This window comes from Nomascus leucogenys, chromosome 17, assembly GCF_006542625.1.
Source record: "Nomascus leucogenys isolate Asia chromosome 17, Asia_NLE_v1, whole genome shotgun sequence".
In the NCBI taxonomy this organism is placed as follows: Eukaryota; Metazoa; Chordata; class Mammalia; order Primates; family Hylobatidae; genus Nomascus; species Nomascus leucogenys.
Window position 1 is genome coordinate 35,768,899 of NC_044397.1, and position 24,086 is coordinate 35,792,984.

Consider the following 24,086-nt stretch of genomic DNA (forward strand, 5'->3'; position numbering starts at 1 on the left):
TAGTGAGCCAAGATCACACCATGGCACTCCAGCCTGGGCAACAGAGCAAGACTCCATCTCAAAAAAAAAAAAAAAAATGCAGTGGCGACACCCAGCACTGGTTCCCTCCTAGAGAGGGGGAGAGAGCCGAGCCCAAACACAGGCTATTTTTGGAGTTGTGTTGTTTGGAGAGCAACCAAGCCAGAAATAGTGCTGTTAGCAAGACCCTGCCTTCTCCCACCCCCGGCTCTCCCAGTGAAATCACCAGGAATCAGGGAGGCTGGGCCCCACATTCCAGGGAGCCTGTGTAACGGGCAGTGCTCTCTTCCCCACCGGAAGGGCTCAAGAGCTGAGCATTTGACTGTAAAAGGGATTCTGGGATTCCAGAGGAACAGAAGGACTGAGTCAGAGACAGCAGAAAAGAGAGAGAGAGTGGAAATGGGGGGCAACCTCCTGCAGCAGAGGAGAGGGGACAGGAGGGAAGGCTCAGAGAGAGAAAGGGAAAGTGAAAAAGAGAGCGGGAAAGACAGAAGCAAAGAGGAAGAGCAGAGATCGGGCCAGAAGGCAGGAGGTCAGGGGGCGATGGGTGGTGGGAAGGCCAGTGTCCACCCAGGGCCCACCAGTGGGTGGGGGACAGAGGGACAGTCACGGAAAATCTGAGTGTGATCTACAGTCACGAACCACCTGCTCAGGGACAGATGGAGACATCTTTCCCAGTAGGCTGGAATCAGAACTTTCCCCTGCAATCCACAGCCCGGTAACTCACTCTCTTATCTCTGACCCTCCGGAAGCCAGAGATCTAGCTATTTCAACAGCACGGACTTTTCTCTCTGTGCCCGTGTGACCCCTTACAAAAGAGCTCAAGCTGGAAAGAGAGGATTGGATCAAGAAAGAGACAACTTAGGATTGAGGGGAAAAGGGGAAAGTGATAACCCCTTGAGTCAGATTCTGAGAAGAGGGTTTCTCTGAGAGGTCGGGTGGGGAGCAGCTGGCAGGCAGCCAGACCCTGGTATGGAAGGGCTCGGCTCCTACGGCAGGCAAGAGAAGGCAGGGCCACGTGCAAGAAGTAGAGGCAGGGGTCGTGGCCAAGTCTGGGTTCTTTTTATTTATTTATTTTTTTGAGACAGTCTTGCTCTGTCGCTTAAGCTGGAGTGCAGTGGTGCAATCTCAGCTCACTGCAACCTCCACTTCTCGGTTCAAGAGATTCTCCCACCTCAGGCTCCCGAGTAGCTGGGACTACAGGTACGTGCCACCATGCCCGGCTAATTTTTTTTTTTTTTTTTTTTTGGTGGAGACGGGGTTTCACTCCAAGTCCGGGTTCTAGAACAGCTAGGCAGCGCCAGCTCATCAGAGTCAATGGAGAAATCGGAAACTTCACATGGACCCGATAATTTTGCCTCAGTTTCTAATACACATCCTCCTTATGCCTAGAAGTTTCCACTGATTTGGGAAAAGACCCCTTAGTAAGTCAGCCACTTCTGAGACCAAAGTAAAACGCTCCCCACCCTCCACCTCAATCAGGACTAGAGCTGCTCCCCAGCTGTCCCGTGCCCAAGGATGGAATATCCTTTTTGCTCTTTGCTTTGTCCTTTGAGACAGGGTCTCTCTTTGTCACCCAGGCTGGAGTGCAGTGGTGCAATCATAGCTCACTGCAGCCTTGAGCTCCTAGGCTCAAGCGATCCTCCTACCTCAGCTTCCCACGTAGCTGGGATCATAGGCACATGCCATCACACCGGGCTAATTTTTTTTTTTTTTTGGTAGAGATGGGAGCTCACTGTGTTGCCCAGGCTGGCTCAAAATCCTGGGCTCAAGTGATCCTCCTGCCTCAGCCTCCCCAAAGACTGGGATTACAGCCACCACACCCAGCAGGGGTGTCTGTTTTGGATTGGCATCAGGATCATCCACCCAATCTATGAGTGGGGACTAAATTGGTGACTGCTCCTGCAGAGCTCTGGCTGTCCACAGAAAACAGCAGAGAACTGGCAAGGTATGGGACAATGGCTCCTGGTATGACAGGCAGAGGAAGGGATGGAGGCTAAGCTGCAGGCTGGAGAGGCTGGCGTCAGATACCTGAGGAGGCCACATGTAGCTATGTCTAGACCCATTGAACTTTCAAGTCTTTGAGGCTTGGTACTCCCTGATCCCTGTTCCCCTCTGATCCTTAAGGTCAGAGAGCAAAGCCTTGGGGGTACTTTTTTTTTTTTTTTTTTTGAGACAGATTCTTGCTCTGTCACCCAGGCTGGAGTGCAATAACATGATCTCGGCTCACTGCAACCTCCACCTCCCAGGTTCAAGCGATTCTCCTGCCTCAGCCTCCCAAGCAGCAAGGATTACAGGCACGCACCACCATGCCTAGCTAATTTTTGTATTTTTAGTAGAGATGGGGTTTCATCATATTGGCCGGGCTGGTCTTGAACTCGTGGCCTCAAGTGATACACCCACCTTGGCCTCCCGAAGTGCTAGGATTACAGGTGTGAGCCACCATGCCCAGTCTTGGGGTACTTTTGAAGACAAAAGATAAGTTTGGGACTGGACATGGTGGCTTATACATTTTGGGAGGCAAAGGTGAGAGGATTGTTCCAGCCCAGGAATTCGAGACTAGCCTGGTCAACATAGCAAGACTCTGTCTCTATAAGGAAAAATAATAATTAGCTGGGCGTGGTGGTGCTTGCCTGTAGTCCCCGATACTTGCTTGAGCCCAGGAGTTCAAGTCTGCAGTGAGCTATGATCATGCCACCGCACTCCAGCCTTGGTGACAGAGTGAGACCCTGTCTCCAAAAAAAAAAAAAAAAAGAGATGGGTTTGGGGCTGGACTTGTCTTCTTCCAAGAGGTCAGGGCAGTTGCTTCTTCCTCACCGCTAACCACACTCTCAGGGACTCCAAACCACAACTAAGAAAAGGAAAAAGACATAAACAAGAGGCAATTTCACAGGAAGAGTTCTCCTAATGTGTCTGTGAGCCTAACTTTCCGACTGAAGTTCTCCTCTCTTTCCCTGCCAGCTGTGAGAAAACAAAGCCTAAGGCAGATTAAAAAGCAGGAGGTCTGCTCAGTGTGGTTGCCCTTGGTATCTGTTTACTGAAAAAATCCAAAACAAACATCCGACGCTTCCACCCACTGAAACTTCCTGTGACTCTGCTATCAGCTGTTGCCATGGATTCTCCCAATTGAACCCCACCACCTACACAAAACCCAACAGTGTGTGGACCCCAAGTATGCCATCTCTCTGATACAGGACCCCCTGGGCAGCACCCTGGCCACCCTTCCATCTACAACATCCAGACCACATGGCCAAGGACACCTGACCCTGTCCAAACCCCAAATCCAGCTGAGCATGGTGGCTCACGCCTGTAATCCCAGCACTTTGGGAGGCTGAGGCAGCCGGATCACGAGGTCAGGAGTTCGAGACCAGCCTGACCAACATGGTGAAACCCCGTCTCTACTAAAATACAAAAATTAGCCAGGCATGGTGGTGCACACCCATGGGCGTAATCCCAGCTACTCAGGAGGCTGAGACAGGAGAACCGCTTGAACCCGGGAGGCAGAGATTGCAGTGAGCCAAGATAGTGCTACTGCACTCAGCCTGGGTGACAAAACAAGACTGTCTCAAAAAAAAGCAAAACAAAAAAAACAGAAAACAACAACAACAAAATCCACTAGTCTAGTCCTACATGCTCACCCACCGCTAGCCAGTTTCCACCCTCTACAGCAGAGGTCCCCAACCTGTGGGCCATGGCCTGTTAGGAAGCAGGCTGCATAGCAGGAGGTGAGTGGCAGGTGAGTGAAATTTCATCTGTAGTTACAGCCACTCCCCATCGCTCACATTACCACCCGAGCTCCACTCCCTGTCAGATCAGTGGCGGCATTAGATTCTCATAGGAGCTCGAACCCTATTAACTGTTCCTGTGAGGGATCTAAGTTGCAAGCTCCCTATGAGAATCTAATGCCTGATGATCTGTCACTGTCTCCCATCACCCCTAGATGGGACCACCTAGTTGCAGGAAAACAAGCTCAGGGCTCCCACTGATTCCACACGATGGTGAATTGTGGAATTATTTCATTATATATATTACAATGTAATAACAATAGAAATAAAGCACACAATAAATGTAATGCGCTTGAATCATTCTGAAACCATCCCACCCTGGTCTGTGAAAAAATTGTCTTCCATGAAACCGGTCCCTGGTGCCAAAAATGTTGAGGACCACTGCTCCACAGAATCTATCAGTCACTCTTCCTCCCCTCACCCGCTTGCCCTAAAAGCACATCCTGCAAACCCGCCATGAATTGACACTCTGCTTCTATCCCTTTTCCCCTTGTGTCTGTGTCTGGAGGAAGAGGATAAAGGACAAGCTGCCCCAAGTCCTAGCGGGCAGCTCGAAGAAGTGAAACTTACACGTTGGTCTCCTGTTTCCTTACCAAGCCTTTACCATGGTAACCCCTGGTCCCGTTCAGCCACCACCGCCCCACCCAGCACACCTCCAACCCCAGCCAGACAAGGTTGTTGACACAAGAGAGCCCTCAGGGGCACAGAGAGAGTCTGGACACGTGGGGGAGTCAGCCGTGTATCATCGGAGGCGGCTGGGCACATGGCGGGGATGAGGGAAAGACCAAGAGTCCTCTGTTGGGCCCAAGTCCTAGACAGACAAAACCTAGACAATCACGTGGCTGGCTGCATGCCCTGTGGCTGTTGGGCTGGGCCTGGGAGGGGGGAGGGGCGCTCTTTCCTGGAGGTGGCCCGGGGCACCGGGTAGACAGCCCTGGGGGAAAAACTTCCACGTTTTGATGGAGGTTATCTTTGATAACTCCACAGTGACCTGGTTCTCCAAAGGAAAAGCAGGCAACGTGAGCTGGTTTTTTTTTTTCTCCAAGCTGAACACTAGGGGTCCTGGGCTTTTTGGGTCACCTGGCATGGCAGACGGTCAACCTGGCAGGACATCCGAGAGAGACAGACACAGGCAGAGGGCAGAAAGGTCAAGGGAGTTTCTCAGGCCAAGGCTATTGGGGTTTGCTCAATTGTTCCTGAACGCTCTTACACACGTACACACACAGAGCAGCACGCACACACACACACACACACACACATGCCTCAGCAAGTCCCAGAGAGGGAGGTGTCGAGGGGGCCCCGCTGGCTGTTCAGACGGACTCCCAGAGCCAGCGAGTGGGTGGGGCTGGAACATGAGTTCATCTATTTCCTGCCCACATCTGGTATAAAAGGAGGCAGCGGCCCACGGAGGAGCACAGCTGTGTTTGGCTGCAGGGCCAAGAGCGCTGTCAAGAAGAGCCACACACCTCCCTCCAGCAGCTGAATTCCTGCAGCTCAGCAGCAGCCGCCAGCCAGAGCAGGACGAACCGCCAATCGCAAGGCACCTCTGAGAACTTCAGGTAGGAGAAAAGCAAACTCCCTCCAACCTCTTACTTCGGGTCTTTAAGGCAAAGAACTCGCCTCTCCAGAATCCCCTCAGTCCATGATCCCCTGCTATTCCTCTATTTTCTTTTCCTCAGACCTGCAGGCTTGAGTAGACCCTGCCCTAGGGGTGACTGCAGGAGAGCAGGAGGATGGTCAGGCCCCACCAACAACCCCATCACCCAGTAACAAGAACCTTGACTCTCTCGGCCCCTCTGCATCAAGACACTCACCCATTTCCCACCTCATGCCTGCTAACTTGAATGAAACCATCACTGGGAAAGCATTAAGAGAATTAAGGCTGGGCACTGTGGCTCATGCCTGTAATCCCAGCACTTTGTGAGGCTGAGGCAGGCAGATAACTTGAGCCCAGGAGTTTGAGACCAGACTGGGCAACATGGCAAAACCCTGCTCTCCCAAAAAAATACAAAAATTAGATAGGCGTGCTGGTGTGCCTGTATTCCCAGCTACTTGGGAGGCTGAGGTGGGAGGATTGCTTGAGCTGGGGAGGCGGAGGCTGCAGGGAGCCAAGATTGAGCCATTGCACCCAGCCTGGGTGACAGAGCAAGACCCTGTCTCAAAAAATGAATGAAGGGAAGGAAGGAAGAGAGAAAGAGAAGGAAGAAAGAAAGAAGGAAAGAAAGAAAGAAAGGAAAGAGGAAGAAAGAAAAGAAAAAAGAAAAGAAAGAAAAGAAAAGAAAGCAAATTTAAAGGCTTATGCAAATCAAAGATGTTGTGATAATTGATAATTGAGCCTGGGCTAAATTCCCCCTGGGCTGCAAAGGCAGAGAGTGGTAATGACTTCTCACCTGCTTTTCTTCTAAGGCTTTTTTACGGGACACAGAGGGAAGGGAGATGGACTGGATTCCAAGATTCCCACAGGGCAAGATGGGCGAAGACTCCCTGCCACTGCCCGGGGATAAGTCAGTCTGAGTGAGACGGAGTGGGATGGGCTCAGAACCTGAACGTGTCATGATCTCTTCCTGCACCTTGCCCTAGTGTTCACTTAAGCACCTGCTTGCAGGAATCAAGAAGAGCAGGGCCCACAGCTGGCCAGCTCCCCTCCCCTCCCGCCTGTCTTCCAGAATGATTCCTTCACCAGCCCTCTTTCCATTGCTCTAGGATGCAGATGTCTCCAGCCCTCGCCTGCCTAGTCCTGGGCCTGGCCCTCGTCTTTGGTGAAGGGTCCACCATGCACCATCCCCCATCCTATGTGGCCCACCTGGCCTCAGACTTCGGGGTGAGGGTGTTTCAGCAGGTGGCGCAGGCCTCCAAGGACCGCAACGTGGTTTTCTCACCCTATGGGGTGGCCTCGGTGTTGGCCATGCTCCAGCTGACAACAGGAGGAGAAACCCAGCAGCAGATCCAAGCGGCCATGGGATTCAAGATTGATGGTGAGCCACGGGACACCAGGGGAGGTGGGTGGCATGCAGAACAGACCTACCAGAAGCCAAGGAAAGGCTGGCTCTGGCTTAGCCGAGCCAAGCCCCGTACAGCTGTGCTGCAGGGGCCACCCCATCTTCTTCCCACTACACCCCAAGTCACTGGACCCTTGAATCTCCAAGGATGTCTGACCAGTAGATTTACCACTTATTCACCACCATGTGATCTTAACCTCGTTAAGCTTGCCCATCTACAAAATGAGGATTATTTGCTATCCTAAAGAATTCATGGGCCGGGCGCGGTGGCTCATGCCTGTAATCCCAGCACTTTGGGAGGCCGAGGCGGGCAGATCATTAGGTCAGGAAATCAAGACCATCCCGGCTAACACAGTGAAACTCCATCTCTACTAAAAATACAAAAAAATTAGCCAGGCATGGTGGCAGGCGCCTGTAGTCCCAGCTACTCAGGAGGCTGAGGCAGGAGAATGGCGTGAACCCAGGAGGCAGAGCTTGCAGTGAGCTGAGATTGCGCCACTGCACTCCAGCCTGGGCGACAGAATGAGACCTGTCCAAAAAAAAAAAAAAAGAAAGAGAGAGAAGAGAGAGAGAGAGAAAGAAGAAGAAAAAGAAAGAAAGAAAGAGAAAGAAAGAAAGGAAGAAAGAAAGAAAAGAAAAGAAAAGAAAGGAAAAGAAAAGAAAAGAAAAGAAAAGAAAAGAAAAGAAAAGAAAAGAAAAAAACTAAGGCCAGGCAAGGTGGCTTATGACTGTAATTTCAGCACTTTGGAAGATTGAGGCAGGAGGATCACTTGAGGCCAGAAGTCTGAGACTAGACTGAGCAAGAGGGAGACCCCTGCCTCTACAAAAAAATTTACAAATTAGCCAGATGTGGTGACACATACCTGTAGTCCCAGCTACTCAGGAGGCTGAGGTGGGAGGATGGCTTGAGCCCAGGAGCTGGAGGCCACAGTGAGCTATGATTGCACCACTGAACTTCAGCCTGGGCAACAAAGGGAGGCCCTATGTGGAAAAAAAAAAAAAAAAAAAGAAGAAAGAAAATATTTAGGGTTTATCCAGGAGGCAGAGGTTGCAGTGAGCTAAGATCGCACCATTGCACTCCAGCCTGGGAGACAAGAGCAAAACTCCATCTCAAAAAAATCAGGAAGAAAATATTTAGGGTTCATAACTTAAGAAAAAACATTCTAGCCCAAAGAAAGGGTTGGGATCTGAGACTTTTGAAGAAAGGAAGGAGATACAGAAAAGAGATTTCGTCCTGGAATGAAATCTCCCTCCAGAGAGCCCTGGGAAAGCACGGTAGCCCCCATCCATCAGGGTGGAGCCTCTTGTGGGGGAAGTGGGCTCGGCTGGGAACCCTCAATTCAGCATGAGCCTCACATGTCCTCTCCTCTGTGTCCCGGTGCAGACAAGGGCATGGCCCCCGCCCTCCGGCATCTGTACAAGGAGCTCATGGGGCCATGGAACAAGGATGAGATCAGCACCACAGATGCGATCTTCGTCCAGCGGGATCTGAAGCTGGTCCAGGGCTTCATGCCCCACTTCTTCAGGCTGTTCCGGAGCACAGTCAAGCAAGTGGACTTTTCAGAGGTGGAGAGAGCCAGATTCATCATCAATGACTGGGTGAAGACACACACAAAAGGTGAGCAGGCAGGGAAAGGAAGCCTGTTCCCTGGGCCTCAAGAGAAAGGGAATTTGGAAACAAATCCACATATCCCAGTTGGGTGCAGTAGTCCACACCTGTAATCCCAGCCCAACACTTTGGGAGGTCTAGGCGAGAGGATGGCTTGAGGCCTGGAGTTTGAGACCAGCCTGGCCAACATAACAAGACCTCATCTCTACAAAAAATTTAAAAACCAGCTGGGCATGGTGGTGCACACCTGTAGTCCCAGCTACTTGGGAGGCTGAGGTGGGAGGATCACTTGAGTCCAGCAGTTCAAGGCTGCAGTGAGCTATGTTTGCACCACTGCACTCCAGCCTGGGTCACAGAACAAGACCTCATCTCTAAAAAACAAACGAAAACCAAATCCACGTATCCTAAACAATGCTCCTTTCAGCATTCTCTTCTCTATGGACAGAGGGCTGGATGCTTTAAGAATCAAATCTTAGGCTGGGCATGGTGGCTCACACCTCTAATCCTAGCACTTTGAGAGGCTGAGGCGGGCAGATTGCCTGAACACAGGAGTTTGAGACCAGCCTGGCCAACATGGTGAAACCCCGTCTCTGTCAAAAATACAAAAAATTAGCCAGGTGTGTTGGCGCATGCCTATAATCCCAGCTGCTCAGGAGGCTGAGGTTCAAAGAATCACTTGAACCCGGGAGGCAGAGGCTGCAGTGAGCTGAGATTGTGCCACTGCACTCCAGCCTGGGTGACAGAGCAAGACTTTGTCTCCAAAAAAAAGGAACTAGACAGGTTCATTTAAACCCCTGACTGCAGCCCTTTGACATACATCCAATTGAGGACTGGGAACTCCGGGAAACATCTAAAAGGCTTAAAAACTTTGTCTAACTTCAGCCAGGCATGGTGGCTCACACCTGTAATCCCAGCACTTTGGGAGGCCAAGGCAGGTGGATCACAAGGTCAGGAGTTCGAGACCAGCCTGACCAACATGGTGAAACCCTGTCTCTACTAAAAATACAAAAATTAGCCAGGCATGGCGGCGGGCGCCTGTAATCCCAGCTATTCAGGAGGCTGAGGCAGGAGAATCACTTGAACCCAGGAGATGGAGGATGCAGTGAGCCAAGATCGTGCCACTGAACTCCAGCCTGGCGACAGAGCGAGACTCCATCTCAAAATAACAACAACAACAACAAAATTGTCTAACTTCCTCATCTTCCTGGTCATTGGTTTTCCCATAGGTATGATCAGCGACTTGCTTGGGAAAGGAGCCGTGGACCAGCTGACACGGCTGGTGCTGGTAAATGCCCTCTACTTCAACGGCCAGTGGAAGACTCCCTTCCCCGACTCCAGCACCCACCCTCGCCTCTTCCACAAATCAGACGGCAGCACTGTCTCTGTGCCCATGATGGCTCAGACCAACAAGTTCAACTATAGTAAGTCCAAGAGCCCCTTCCCAACAGCCCACAGCAACTGCATCTCATTCCTGGGGTCTCCCAAGGAATACCCAAGATGTCGCCCTCCGAAGGAGGAAGACCACAGGGAATGCTCCGCTTTAAAGGAGGAGAGACCCTAGAATATACTCCAGCTTTGACAAAGATTTCCCAAGCAGGAGACATCAGGATAATGGGAACAGAAGATAGGAGGTTTATCCCATGAAGGATGAAGCTGAAATCCAGAGATTGCCTCAGGGCCACATTTGTCCACCTGACTCCAGGGTCTCATCTTCGTGTGTTGCTAGTGTGATTACCTGGGGATGAGGAATCCTGCTGGGGGAGTTGAGGTTAAGAGGATGAGGACTCCAGGTGCTGTGGCTCACGCCTGTAATCCCAGCACTTTGGGAGGCCAAGGCAGGTGGATCAGGAGTTTGAGGTCAGGAGTTTGAGACCAGCCTGGCCAACATGGTGAAACCCCGTCTCTACTAAAAATGCAAAAATTAGCCAGGTGTGGTGGCAGGCGCCTGTAACCCCAGCTACTTGGGAGGCTGAGGCAGGAGAATCACTTGAGCCCAGGAGGTGGAGGTTGCAGTGAGCCAAACGAAATTGAGCCACTTCACCCCAGCCTGGGGGAAAGAGTGAAACTCCATTTCAAAAAAAAAAAGATGAGGACTGGGATGAATTGGTGGCTGGGTGTGGGGAAAATGGAAGTGAAGGAAGGCCAAAAGAGACAGAGAAGGCCTGGCGCGGTGGCCCATGCCTATAATCCCAGCACTTTGGGAGGCTGAGAAGGGAGATTGCTTGAGGCCAGAAGTTGAATACCAGTCTGGGCACCATAGCAAGACCCTGCCTCTACAAAAAAAATTTTTTTAATTAGCCAGGCTTGGTGACATGCATCTGTAGTCTACTCAAGAAGCTGAGGTGAGGCCAGGCGCGGTGGCTCACGCCTGTATTCCCAGCACTTTGGGAGGTCAAGGCGGGTGGATGACCTGAGGTCAGGAGTTCAAGACCAGCCTGGCCAACATGGTGAAACCCCATCTGTGTAAAAATACAAAAATTAGCTGGGCATGATGGCAGGTGCCTGTAATTCCATCTACTCAGGAGGCTGAGGTGGGAGAATCTATTGAACCCGGGATGGGGAGGTTGCAGTGAGCCGAGATCACGCAGTTGCACTCCAGCCTGGGCGACAGAGTGAGACTCCTTCTCAAAACAAACAAACGAACAAAAAACAGAAGCTGAGGCGGGAGGAACATTTGAACCAGGATTCAGAGGCTGCAGTGAGCTATGATTGCACCACTGCACTGCACTCCAGTCTGTGTGACAGAGTGAGACCCTGTCTCTTAAAAAAACACACACACATACACACACACACAGAGAAATTAGAAGATACTGAATTGGCAGAAGAGAAGAAATTAAAATACTGAATAGGGGAGCAGTGAACAGGGGATCCCCAAAAGCCAAGAGCGAGAGAGAGCCTGACTTCCAGAAAGAGTGGAGAAGCCAGGAGATCTAGGTGAAAACCCAGTGCTGGGTTGCCATCAGCGAGAGCTGGAGCCATTTCCAACGAGCCATCTTGTTGTCTTCACAGCTGAGTTCACCACACCCGATGGCCATTACTACGACATCCTGGAACTGCCCTACCACGGGGACACCCTCAGCATGTTCATTGCTGCCCCTTATGAAAAAGAGGTGCCTCTCTCTGCCCTCACCAACATTCTGAGTGCCCAGCTCATCAGCCACTGGAAAGGCAACATGACCAGGCTGCCCCGCCTCCTGGTTCTGCCCAAGTAAGCCACCCCGCTATCTTCCCCACCCACCGACCCCGCTCTCCTGGCTCCCTAAGGTCACCGCCCCCAGGTTGAATTTCCCAGATCTGTGACGCTTGCAGGGCAGGGACATGCATGTGTGGGAGGCTGATGGGAAACTGTGGCCTGGGTTTGATTATGATTCTTGCAATCATCCCTCCCCGTTTCTGCTGGAGGGCAGGGGACAGCTCTTCCTGACCACACCCCCACATTGACTATCCCCAGAATACCCAGCAAAAGCCCCCAAAAGGAGAGCCAGAGAAACGAGGGAGGTGGGGGCCCAATCAGTCCACATCTACTTAGGGTCACCCCATCAGCACTTCTGTCCCCAACCCTTTCAAGTCAACATCCAAACAAAAGAAATCACTTCGGAGGACGGCGCAGCTCAAAGCACAGCTTCTAGCTGGGGTTCCAAGAAAGCAGATTTTTCGAAATCCTTCCTCAGAAGGAGAGGGCTGGAGCTGGGGAACTCCAGAATTATAGGGAAGCCTCCCACCACGCTCATCCCAAATTTCCGGATGCTATAATGCCAGGCTTGGGGAAAGAGGAGAATTTAGTTGGTTAGCTGGTGCGTGCTCTCACTTTCATCCTCTCTCTCTCTTCCTCTTTTTTTTTCCCCCTCTGGCTCATAAAAATCGAGGTAATTAGTCGTGCCCTGGTGAGAAGCAGAGAGTGCACAAAGGCCCCCTGCTTGAGTCCTCTTCAGGGTTAGCTCTCAGAAACACAATCTGCAGAACAGATTTTTGTTCCAACATCCTTGCAGTAGAATTTGCCCTTAGCTTTCCCCGCCCCAGCCAGGCTGAATAAAATTATGCTGAAACTACTGTCTTATTTGAGGAAAGTAATTAGTCATAGGTGGGAGGGGGTGGGGAGATTGCAGAAGAATGTTCATGAATATTAGGATTTCCAGCTCTAAGGGGGACTTTGTAAACAGCTTTAGAAAAAGAACCAGGCCGGCTGGGCGTGGTGGCTCATGCCTGTAATCTCAGCATTTGGGGAGGCCAAGGCGGACAGATCACTTGAGGTCAGCAGTTCGAGACCAGCCTGGCCAACATGGTGAAACCCTGTCTCTACTAAAAATACAAAAAGTAGCGGGCCGTGGTGGTGAGCGCCTATGATTCCAGCTACTCAGGAGGCTGAGGCCAGAGAATCACATGAACCTGGGAGGTGGAGGCTGCATTGAGCCGAGATCGCGCCACTGCACTCCAGCCTGGGGGACAGAGCAAGAATCTGTTTCCAAAAAAAAAGAAAAGAAAAATAGGAAGGAAGGAAGGAAAGGAAAGGAAAGGAAAAAAGGAAAGAAGAGAGAGAGGCAGAAAGAAAGAAAGAGAAAGAAAGAGAGAGAGAGAGAGAGAAAGAAAGAAAGAAAGAAAGAAAGAAAGAAAGAAAGAAAGAAAGAAAGAAAGAAAGAACGAACGAACCAGGCCTCCCTCTCCAACCTTCACCTCCGTTCCTATTCTGGCCACTTGATTCGGGGGACACCTGGTAGAGGACAGGAAAGGTGGGAGCTGCCAGCCAGAGGGGCCCCGGCTTGAGCAGCCTCTTGCTGCTATCCGCAGGTTCTCCCTGGAGACTGAAGTCGACCTCAGGAAGCCCCTAGAGAACCTGGGAATGACCGATATGTTCAGACAGTTTCAGGCGGACTTCACGAGTCTTTCAGGTAAGAGGACTTTCCTTTGCATTTTCTCACCACAGTGGAGTGCGGGGGCCCCAAGAGGAAAAAGGAACCTCTCCTTGAGAGCGGCAGCTGATCTAATCCTGTATCCACATCTGTTTCAGACCAAGAGCCTCTCCACGTTGCACAGGCGCTGCAGAAAGTGAAGATAGAGGTGAATGAGAGTGGCACGGTGGCCTCCTCATCCACAGGTGAGTCTGGCTCATGTGAGGCTCCACGGGTGTTGCCTCCATCGCCCTTCAGGATAACTGGTCCCCAGACCCGGAAAGGACCCCACAGCCCTCTCCGCACAGAGCAGCTCTGTCTGTGCTCAGCCATCACCCGCTCCCCACCTGTTTCTCAGCCTGGAAAACAGGCTTGGGACCATGGAACCCTGTTTCTTCACCTGATGGCTGCTAAGTTCCCTGACTGTGAAAAGGCCTCCTAAAGGAAAACCCAAGTTGTTCCCACAGTGGGAAGTAAAGTTAAGAAACATGCTTATCAGGCCAGGCGTGGTGGCTCACACCTGTAATCCCAGCACTTTGGGGGACCAAGGCAGGTGGATCACTTGAGGTCAGGAATTCGAGACCAGCCTAGGCAACATGGAAAAACCCTATCTCTACTAAAAATACAAAAATTAGCCAGGTGTGGTGGCATGTGCCTGTAGTCCTAGCTACTTGGGAGGCTGAGGCAGGAGAATCACTTGAATCCAGGAGGCAGAGGTTGCAGTGAGCCGAGATCACGCTGCTGCACTCCAGCCTGGGCAATAGAGCACGACTCTGCAGAAAAGAAAGAAAGAGAAAGAGAGAGAGAAAGAAAGAAAAAAAAAGAAAGAGAGGAAAGAAAGAAAGACAGACGGAAAGAAAGAAAGACAGACAGAAAGAAAGAAAGAGAAGAAAAGAAAGAGCTTATCAATAAGCCCTTAAAGGATTTAGATAAATGTGTGTAAGGGAAGAGCTGATCCATTGCTACCAAGCTCCTGGAGGAAACCAGGTCTCAGAGGATGTCCCTAAACTTTTAAGGTTCATATTCAGGAAAACAAACAACTTCCAGCTGGGCTCAGTGGCTCACACCTGTAATCCCCGCACTTTGGGAGGCTGAGGCAGGAGGATCGCTTGAGCCCAGGAGTTTGAGATCAGCCTGGGCAACTTAATGAGACCATGTCTCCACAAAAATTAGAAAAAAATTAGCCAGGCATGGTGGCATGTACCTGTAACCCCAGCTACTTGGGAGACTGAGATGGGAGGATCACTTGAGCCCAGGAGTTCAAGGCTGCGGTGAGCCATGAAGGTGCCACTGTACTCCAGCCTGGGCAACAGAGGGAGACCCTGTCTCTAAGAAAAATGGCGGGGGCGGGGGCGGGGGTGGTGCCAGTGCCAGCATCCCTCTGTTCTTTTTTTTTTTTTTAATTATACTTTAAGTTTTAGGGTACATGCGCACAATGTGCAGGTTTGTCACATATGTATACATGTGCCATGTTGGTGTGCTGCACCCATTAACTCGTCATTTAGCATTAGGTATATCTCCTAATGCTATCCCTCCCCCCTCCCCCCACCCCACAACAGTCCCCGGAGTGTGATGTTCCCCTTCCTGTGTCCATGTATTATCCCTCTGTTCTAAGACATTGTCCCTTCTCTTGCAGCTGTCATAGTCTCAGCCCGCATGGCCCCCGAGGAGATCGTCATGGACAGACCCTTCCTCTTTGTGGTCCGGCACAACCCCACAGGTGAGCCTGGAACCCATCACGTTCCACATCCTCCCACCCATTCTTTCTCTCAGGAACTAATCCCGACAGATGCAGACATCTCTCTACCCCTGAGAGGGCTCTGGGCAGGGAACCCATAACCCTACCCTGCTTCCTGTCCCAAGAGGAGGCCACCTTCTATCACCCACAGACAGTGCCAGGTCCCCGCTCTGTCTCTCAGGCAGCTGCGACCCCAGACAGCTCACTCATCTGCCTAGATCTCAGTCCTTCCACCCACATCCAGCCCGATGAGCTGTCCCACTCCTCCTGCTTCTCAACCCCCACGGTTCTTCCATCCTCAGGAACGGTCCTTTTCGTGGGCCAAGTGATGGAACCCTGACCCTGGGGAAAGATGCCTTCATCTGGGACAAAACTGGAGATGCATCAGGAAAGAAGAAACTCCGAAGAAAAGAATTTTAGTGTTAATGACTCTTTCTGAAGGAAGAGAAGACATTTGCCTTTTGTTAAAAGATGGTAAACCAGATCTGTCTCCAAGACCTCAGCCTCTCCTTGGAGGACCTTTTGGTCAAACTCCCTAGTCTCCACCTGAGACCCTGGGAGAGAAGTTTGAAGCACAACCCCCTTAAGGTCTCCAAGCCAGACGGTGACGCCTGTGGGACCATCTGGGGCACCTGCTTCCACCCGTCTCTCTGCCCACTCAGGTCTGCAGACCTGGTTCCCACTGAAGCCCTTTGCAGGACGGAACTACGGGGCTTACAGGAGCTTTTGTGTGCCTGATAGAAACTATTTTTGTTCCAGTCACATTGCCATCACTCTTGTACTGTCTGCCACCGCGGAGGAGGCTGGTGACAGGCCAAAGGCCAGTGGAAGAAACACCCTTTCATCTCAGCGTCCATTATGGCACTGGCCACCCCTCCCCAGTACAGGGGTGCTGCAGGTGGCAGAGTGAATGTCCCCCATCACGTGGCCCAACTCTCCTGGCCTGGCCATCTCCCTCCCCAGAAACAGTGTGCATGGATTATTTCGGAGTGTAGGTGACTTGTTTACTCATTGAAGCAGATTTCTGCTTCCTTTTATTTTTATAGGAATAGAGGAAGAAAGGTCAGATGCGTGCCCAGCTCTTCACCCCCCAATCTCTTGGTGGGGAGGGGTGTACCTAAATATTTATCATATCCTTGCCCTTGTGTGCTTGTTAGAAAGAGAACTACTAAGGAAAATAATATTATTTAAACTCGCTCCTAGTGTTTCTTTGTGGTCTGTGTCACCGTATCTCAGGAAGTCCGGCCACTTGACTGGCACACACCCCTCAGGACATCCAGCGTGACGGAGTCCACACTGCCACCTTGTGGCCACCCGAGCCCCTAGCGCCCTCGCGCCCCTCGCGCCCCTCTTGTTCTGGTCTTTTTCCCCTTGATGGAAATTGACCATCCAATTTCAGCCTCCTTCAGGGGACCAAAAGGACGGAGTGGGGGACAGAGACTCAGACGAGGACAGAGTGGTTTCCAATGTGTTCAACAGACTTAGGAGCAGAAATGCAAGGGGCTGCATGACCTACCAGGACAGAACTTTCCCCAATTACAGGGTGACTCACAGCCGCATCGGTGACTCACTTCAATGTGTCATTTCCGGCTGCTGTGTGTGAGCAGTGGACACGTGAGGGGGAGTGGGTGAGAGAGACAGGCAGCTCGGATTCAACTACCTTAGATAATATTTCTGAAAACCTACCAGCCAGAGGGTAGGGCACAAAGACGGATGTAATGCACTTTGGGGGGCCAAGGCGGGAGGATTGCTTGAGCCCAGGGGTTCAAGACCAGCCTGGGCAACATACCAAGACCCTCGTCTCTTTAAAAAAATATATATTTTAAATATATTTAAATATATATTTCTAATATCTTTAAATATATATATATTTTAAAGACCAATTTATGGGAGAATTGCACACAGATGCGAAATGAATGTAATCTCATAGAAGCCTAATCAGCCCACCGTGTTCTCCACTGAAAAATACTCTTTCTTTGGGGTTTTTCTTTCTTTCTTTTTTGATTTTGCACTGGACAGTGACGTCAGCCATATACAGGACCCACAGGGGTGGTGTCAAATGCTATTGAAATTGTGTTGAATTGTATGCTTTTTCACTTTTGATAAATAAACATGTAAAAATGTTTCAAAAAATAATAAAATAAATAAATACAAAGAATATGTCAGGACAGTCACTGCCTTCATCTTCTCCATTTCACACCGGTGGTACAAGAAATCAGAAGCCTAGGCCAGGCATGGTGGTTCATGCTTGTAATCCCAGCACTTTGGGAAGCCGAGGTGGGTGGATCACCTAAGGTCAGGAGTTTGAGACCAGCCTGGACAACATGGTGAAACCCCGTCTCTACTAAAGATACAAAAATTAGCCGGGCTTGGTGGCTGGCGCCTGTAATCCCACCTACTCAGAAGGCTGAGGCAGGAGAATCACTTGAAGCCAGGAGGCAGAGGTTGCAGTGAGCCGAGATTGCACCACTGAACTCCAGGCTGGGTGACAGAGCGAGACTCCCGCTCAAAAAACAACAACTACAACAACAACAACAAACCCAGAAATCAAAATCCTGTTGGTCCATAGACCTTATGAGTGGAAGGGACCTTCCTATATCCAGGTTGGCCCAACATGGGGGAGTCCATGAAATGGTCACCTCAGCTCTGCTACAAGCCCCAAGGATAAGTTGATTCTGACCCCTGGGAATCACCCTCAAAAAAGGAAAAAAATGTTCCCCCGCCATAAACTTTCCACTTACCCAGATGGGCCTGCTCATAAGTCACTGTCCCTGTGGGTTCCCAACTCTGTTCATGACACTTCCTTCCAGCACCAAATGCTTCCCACCCCTCTACTCCCACTCCCCATTCTTCAAACCCAGCTCAAGTTCCAGTTCCTCCACCTAGGACTCCCCATGGACCCAACCAACATCACTCTCAGGTCCAGCGCAGTGGCCCACGCCTGTAATCTCAGCACTTTGGGAGGCCAGGGCAGGAAGATTGCTTGAGGCCAGGAGTTTCAGACCAGCCTGGACAACAGAGTGAGACTCTTCCTCTAAGAAAATAAAGAGAGAAAGAGAGAGAGAGAGAGAAAGACAGAGGAAAGAAAGAGAGAGGGAGAGAGAGAAAGAAAGGAAAGAAAGAAAGAAAGAGAAGAGAAAGAAAGAAAGAAAGAAAGAAAGAAAGAAAGAAAGAAAGAAAGAAAGAAGAAAGAGAAAGAAAGAAAGGAAGAAAGGAGGGAAGGAAGGAAGGAAGGAAGGAAGGAAAGAAGGAAGGAGATCAAAACATCATCACTCTCAACTCGACACTGACTGAGTTTTCTTCTCCCTGGTCTGTAACAGTGCTTGGATTCTCGAGTGTTCTTTAGCTTTGTGTGTGTGTGTCTTACCCTCCCCAAACCCATCGAGGTATCAGGTTTCTTGAAAACAAGGCTCTCTTGTTATATATACTCTAGCATCTTCCTGAAAATGGCTTCCTGAAAAGTCTTTTATTATCTTCCTCTAGCATCTTGAAGGCTTTTGGCAGAGGGCACACTTCCCTCCATTAGTTTCTGTTCAAATATTCAAAAATAATTTTTTAAACTGAAAAAAGACCAATAACCATCTGTCAAACTTGTATGCCATCTAACTCCAGAACCCTGAAGATAGGATTCAGAGATGCAGCCCCCTGAACACCCAGCTCATTTCTATTGCTTTTTAAACAATTTTTTGTAGAGACGGGGTTGCACCATGTTTTGAACTTCTGGGCTCAAACAATCCTCCTGCCTCGGCCTCCCAAATTGCTGGAATTACAGGTGTGAGCCACCATGCCCAGCTTGGCCCAGGTATATCTTTCAACCTCCTTATACCCTGAAAATATGACTAATTCCAGGCCCCAGGCTAGTGGCTGAAAAGTTACCTGTCTGTAACAGATTTGCTCGGAAAGCTAAACAGCCTCTTTTTGCACAAAATGCTTCAAAAAGCAGAACAAATTAGCCCTAACTCTGCAGTATACAGTTAAAAAACTGCCCACCCATGCTGAGATGGCTCTAGAGGAAAAAGAGTTCTTCAAAAAGCCCCCTCACCACAGAGGACGCTTGTTCCAGGAAATGCCCCATTTAACTGACTCTCAGCTATTGTGAGGACAAAAGTGATGTACACTCACAGCACGAGACCTGCCCAGCCCTGTTTGACTTTGCCTGGCCCTGTCCCTTGCCTGTTCTAAGTTTGTCTTCCCTTCTCTATTTTTTTTTTTCTTTTAAGACAGGGTCTCACTTTGTTGCTGAGGCAAAAGTGCAGTGGCACAATCTTAGCTTATTACAGCCTCCATCTTCTGGGCCCAAGCCATCCTTGCACCTCAGCCTCCCGAGTAGCTGGGACCACAGGTGTGTGCTGCCAAGCCCTGCTAATCTTTGCATTTTTTGGAGAGATGGTGTCTCACTATATTGCCCGGGCTGGTCTCGAATTCCTAGGCTCAAGCAATCCACCTGTTTCAGCCTCCCAAAGTGCTGCAATCACAAAGTGCTCACAATAGTAGCAAGCAGCCAGGCGCCGTGGCTCAGGCCTGTAATCCCAGCACTTTAGGAGGCCAAGGTGGGTGGATCGCCTGAGGTCAGGAGTTTGAGACCAGCCTGGCCAACAAGGTGAAACCCTGTCTCTACTAACAATACAAAAATTAGGCCGGGTGCGGTGGCTCACACCTGTAATGCCAGCACTTTGGGAGGCCAAGGCGGGTGGATCATGAAGTCAGGAGTTCAAGACCAGCCTGGCCAGGTTGGTGAAACCCTGTCTCTACTAAAAACACACAAAAAATTAGCCAGGCACAGTGGCGGGTGCTTGTAGTCCCAGCTACTCGGGAGGCTGAGGCAGGAGAATTGCTCTAACCTGAGAGGCGGAGGTTGCAGTGAGCCAAGACCGCGCCATTGCACTCCAGCCTGGCAATAGAGCTAGAATCTGTCTCAAAAAAAAAAAAAAAAAAAAACAAAAATTAGCCAGGCGTGGTGGCAGGTGCCTGTAATCCCAGCTACTTGGGAGGCTGAGGCAGGAGAATCTCTTGAACCCAGGAGATGGAAGTTGCAGTGAGCAGAGATCACATCATTCATTGTGCTCCATCTCAAAAAAACAAAAAAGGCCGAGTGCGGTGGCTGACACCTGTAATCCCAGCACTTTGGGAGGCTGAGGCAGGCGGATCACAAGGTCAGGAGATCAAGGCCATCCTGGCTAACACGGTGAAACCCCATCTCTACTAAAAATACAAAAAATTAGCCGGGCGTGGTGGTGGGCACCTGTAGTCCCAGCTACTCGGGAAGCTGAGGCAGGAGAATGGTGTGAAACCAGGAGGCGGAGCTTGCAATGAGCTGAGATCACGCCACTGGACTCCAGCCTGGGCAACAGAGCGAGACTCCGTCTCAAAAAAAAAAAAAAAAAAAAAAGTAGCAAGCACTCAGGAAAACTGAGACACAGAGAGGTTGAGTAACTTGATCTCACTATTATTATTATTTTAGAGAGAGGGTCTCTGTTGTTTAGGCTGGAGTACAATCACAGCTCACTGCAGCCTTGAACTCCTGGGCTCAAACAATCCTGTCTCAGCCACCCAAGCAGCTGGGACTACAGGTGCGCACCACTACCCAGCTAATTTGTTTTTCTTTTTTTTTTTTGAAATGGAGTCTCACTCTGTCGCCCAAGCTGGAGTGCAATGGCTTGATCTCCGCTCACTACAACCTCCGCCTCCCAGGTTCAAGTGATTCTCCTGTCTCAGCCTCCTGAGTAGCTGGGATTACAAGCATGTGCCACCATGCCCGGTTAATCTTTGTATTTTTAGTAGAGATGGGTTTTTGCCATGCTGGCCAGGCTGGTCTCGAGCTTCTGACCTCAGGTAATCCACCTGCCTCAGCCTCCCAAAGTGCTGGGATTACAGGCGTGAGCCACTGCACCTGGCCCCAGCTAATTTTTTAATTTTATTTTTTGTAGAGACAGGGTGTCACTATGTTGTCCAAGCTGGTCTCGAACTCCTGGGCTCAGCCTCCCAAAGTGCTGGGATTACAGGGATGAGCTACTGTGCCCAGCTGCTGCTATCATTATTATTACTTAACAGCCACAGGCAGTTGGGCACCCTGTGTTCCCTGCCTCTACACCGTATTGCCTCTCTCTGTGGCACGTGTGAACAGGAACAGGTCTCCCCAAACACCAGGAAGGGCTCAGACGTAGGCAGGATGCGGTGGCGAATCACTTGAGGTCAGTAGTTTGAGACCAGCCTGGCCAACATGGTACAACCCCATCTCCATTAAAAATACAAAAAAAAAAAAAAATAGCCGGGCATGGTGCGCACAACTGTGGTCCCAGCTGCTCAAGAGGCTGAGGCAGGAGAATCACTTGAATCCAGGAGACGCAGGCTGCAGTGAACTGAGATCGCACCACTGCACTCCAGCCTGGGCAACAGAGCAAGACATCAAGAGAGAGAGAAAAAAGGAAAGAAAGAAAGAAAGAGAGAGAGAGAGAGAGAAAGAGAAGAGAAGAAAAAAAAAAGAAAGAAAGGAGGAAGGGAGGGAAGGGGAAGGGAGGGGAAGGGAGGGGGAGGGAGGGAAGGGGAGGGAAGGGAAGGGAAGGGAAGGGAAGGGAAGGGAAGGGAAGGGAAGGGAAGGGAAGGGAAGGGAGAGAAAGAAAGAGAGAAAAGAAGGGCTCAGACATGGTCGAGTATAAAGGTGCTGGCCAGGCAGTGGCTCATGCCTGTAATTCCAGCACTTTGGAAGGCCGAGGCAAGTTAATCACCTGAGTCCAGGAGTTCGAGACCAGCCTGGGCAATATGGCGAAACCTCGCTTCCACAAAAAAAAAATACAAAAATGAGCCGGGCGTGGTGGCAGGCGCCAGTAGTCCCAGCTACTCTGGAGGCTGAAGTGGGAGGATCGCCTGAGTCAGGGAGGTCGAGGTTGCAATGAGCCAAGATCACGCCACTACACTCCAGTCTGGGGTGACAGAGCAAGACCCCGACTCAAAAGAAAAAAAAAAAAAGTGCTGCCCTCACTTGCCAGTCATCAGCAGCTTCTGTGTTGCCACCAGCCTCCGGCCAGCCCGAACACTCGTTTCCTGAACTGGGTCTTTGATCTCCTCGCCACCAGAGGTCGCTTTCGCTCCAGTGGAAAGCTCTTCCCTGAAGCAAAGCAGCTGTGGCTTCCACCAAAATCTTGCCAAGTTGGAACTCCATTCAATTTAACGAGTATTTATTTAAAAGCTAACCTTTAGACCGGGTACTGTGAAGCATTAAAAAGAAAGTGTCAGCTATTCTTCTTAATAGCAGATATCCAAGGACAAGGGACATCAAAAAGCTGGGGGAAAAAGCAATGCTGGCCAGGTGCAGTGGCTCATGCCTGTAATCCCAACATTTGAGAGGCCAAGGTGGGAGGATCACTTGAGGCGGCCAGGAGTTTGAGATCAGCCTGGACAACATGGCGAAACACTGTCTCAACTAAAAATCAAATAACTTAGCCAGGCGTGGTGGTGCATGCCAGTTACTCCGGAGGCTGAGGCTGGGGGATTACTTGAGCCCTGGGAAGTCGAGGCTGCAGTAAGCTGTGATTGAACCACTACATTCCAGCCGGGGCAACAGAATGAGACCCTGTCTTGAAAAAGAAAAAAGAAAAGAAAAGGAAGAAAAGCTATGCAAGTCACTGCAAAAATAATTGGAAGGAACATTGTATAAATGATCGCTATAGTCTGGACTAGAGTGTAGACTCATCAGAGGAGGGGCTGTTTGAAACCATAAAGGATAAATCAGATGGATTTGGGGTCTATAGGGAGGGAATGGCAGGGCATTCCAGAAAACAGCATGAATAAAATCACGAAGGAAAACATATAGCAGGGCAGATGCAAGGGACAGATGAGAATGAACTCTCAGATCTCCAGCTGGTTTCAGCCTTTCCCATCCTCCCTCCTCTGATATCCCAGCCATTCCTCTCTAGGCCCTCTCCTAATCTAGTCTGGCAAGTCTTCCCTAGGGCCCTTGAAGAAGCCACAATTTCATGTTACCCCCCTCATGTCCCAGGCTTACAGCTTGCAAGGCTAGAAAAAGGCAGTAACATCAACCGCAATGGGAAACTAAGAGGGAATAATTTCAGGGGAAGGAAGTGGCAACACGTTTTTGGCAAGTGAAGTTTGAGATGACAATGGAATACTTACTTTATTTCATTTTATTTTAAAAAAATGGAAACTGGCTGGGTGCAGTGGGTCACACCTGCAATCCCAGCACTTTGGGAGTCCGAGCATGTGGATCACATGAGGTCAGGGGTTCGAGACCAGCCTGGCCAACATGGTGAAACCCCGTCTTTACTAAAAATACAAAAATTAGCCGGGCATGGTGGTGGGCACCTGTAAACCCAGCTACTCGAGAGGCTGAGGCAGGAGAATTGCTTGAACCCTGGAGGCGGAGGCTGCAGTAAGCCGAGATCACACCATTGCACTCCAGCCTGGGCAACAGAGTGAGGCTCCAAAAAAAAAAAAAAAAAAAAGGAAGAGGAGGAGAAGGGAATGGAAGGAAGGAAGGAAGGAAGGAAGGAAGGAAGGAAGGAAGGAAATTGGGCAATTCAGGGAATCGCTGGGGCAGCCAGAGAAACAAATTAGAGGGAGGTCTCACACTATCGCGCTAGGAACAATGCCCCACATCATACCTGTGCCCCTGCCTGTCCTGTGGACGCAAGACACTGCTATTAGCGCCACTCCACTGCCACCCTAAGAACTTGATCCTCTGTCCTTCTGCCAGGGTCTGAACTACCTTCCATCTCCTCATGCCCACCCCAGTCTCTCCTGGAGCAAAGTCTGGCAGGTGCACAGATGGGCAGAGTCCAGCTGACATACCCATGCTATGCCCAGAAACAACACTGCAAAAGTGAATATCTGGAAATTGCAAATGCTACTCTGGGAGGTTGGTCTATCTCCTTCCTAGATTCATAAGACAGGGGATTCCCACACTCCAAGAAGGGGGGTTAGAACCTGAGTGCTGAAAAGAACGACAAACATCAACCACAGAGAGTGTTCCAGCCAGGTGTAGTGTATGGGATTACGCCTGTAATCCCAGCACTTTGGGAGGCCAAGGCAGGAAGA

The 24,086-nt window shown here is 50.4% G+C and overlaps 1 protein-coding gene across 2 annotated transcripts; it reads left to right on the forward strand.

Moving 5' to 3' along the window:
- Positions 1-5,208: 5,208 nt before the first annotated feature.
- SERPINE1 (serpin family E member 1) lies at positions 5,209-17,193 on the forward strand. 2 transcript variants are annotated; one of them, XM_030797346.1, is made up of 9 exons: positions 5,224-5,362; positions 6,507-6,778; positions 8,187-8,420; positions 9,638-9,832; positions 11,421-11,619; positions 13,197-13,297; positions 13,417-13,503; positions 14,934-15,017; positions 15,338-17,193. In XM_030797346.1, the coding sequence occupies exons 2-9, from the start codon at positions 6,508-6,510 to the stop codon at positions 15,373-15,375; spliced, it is 1,209 nt and encodes a 402-aa protein (XP_030653206.1). In that variant the 5' UTR covers positions 5,224-5,362; position 6,507; the 3' UTR covers positions 15,376-17,193. The 2 variants fall into 2 exon arrangements, with proteins under 2 accessions (XP_030653205.1, XP_030653206.1); XM_030797345.1 differs by lacking the exons at positions 14,934-15,017; positions 15,338-17,193 and having other exon boundaries at positions 5,209-5,362; positions 13,417-13,789.
- The last annotated feature ends 6,893 nt before the right edge of the window (positions 17,194-24,086 follow it).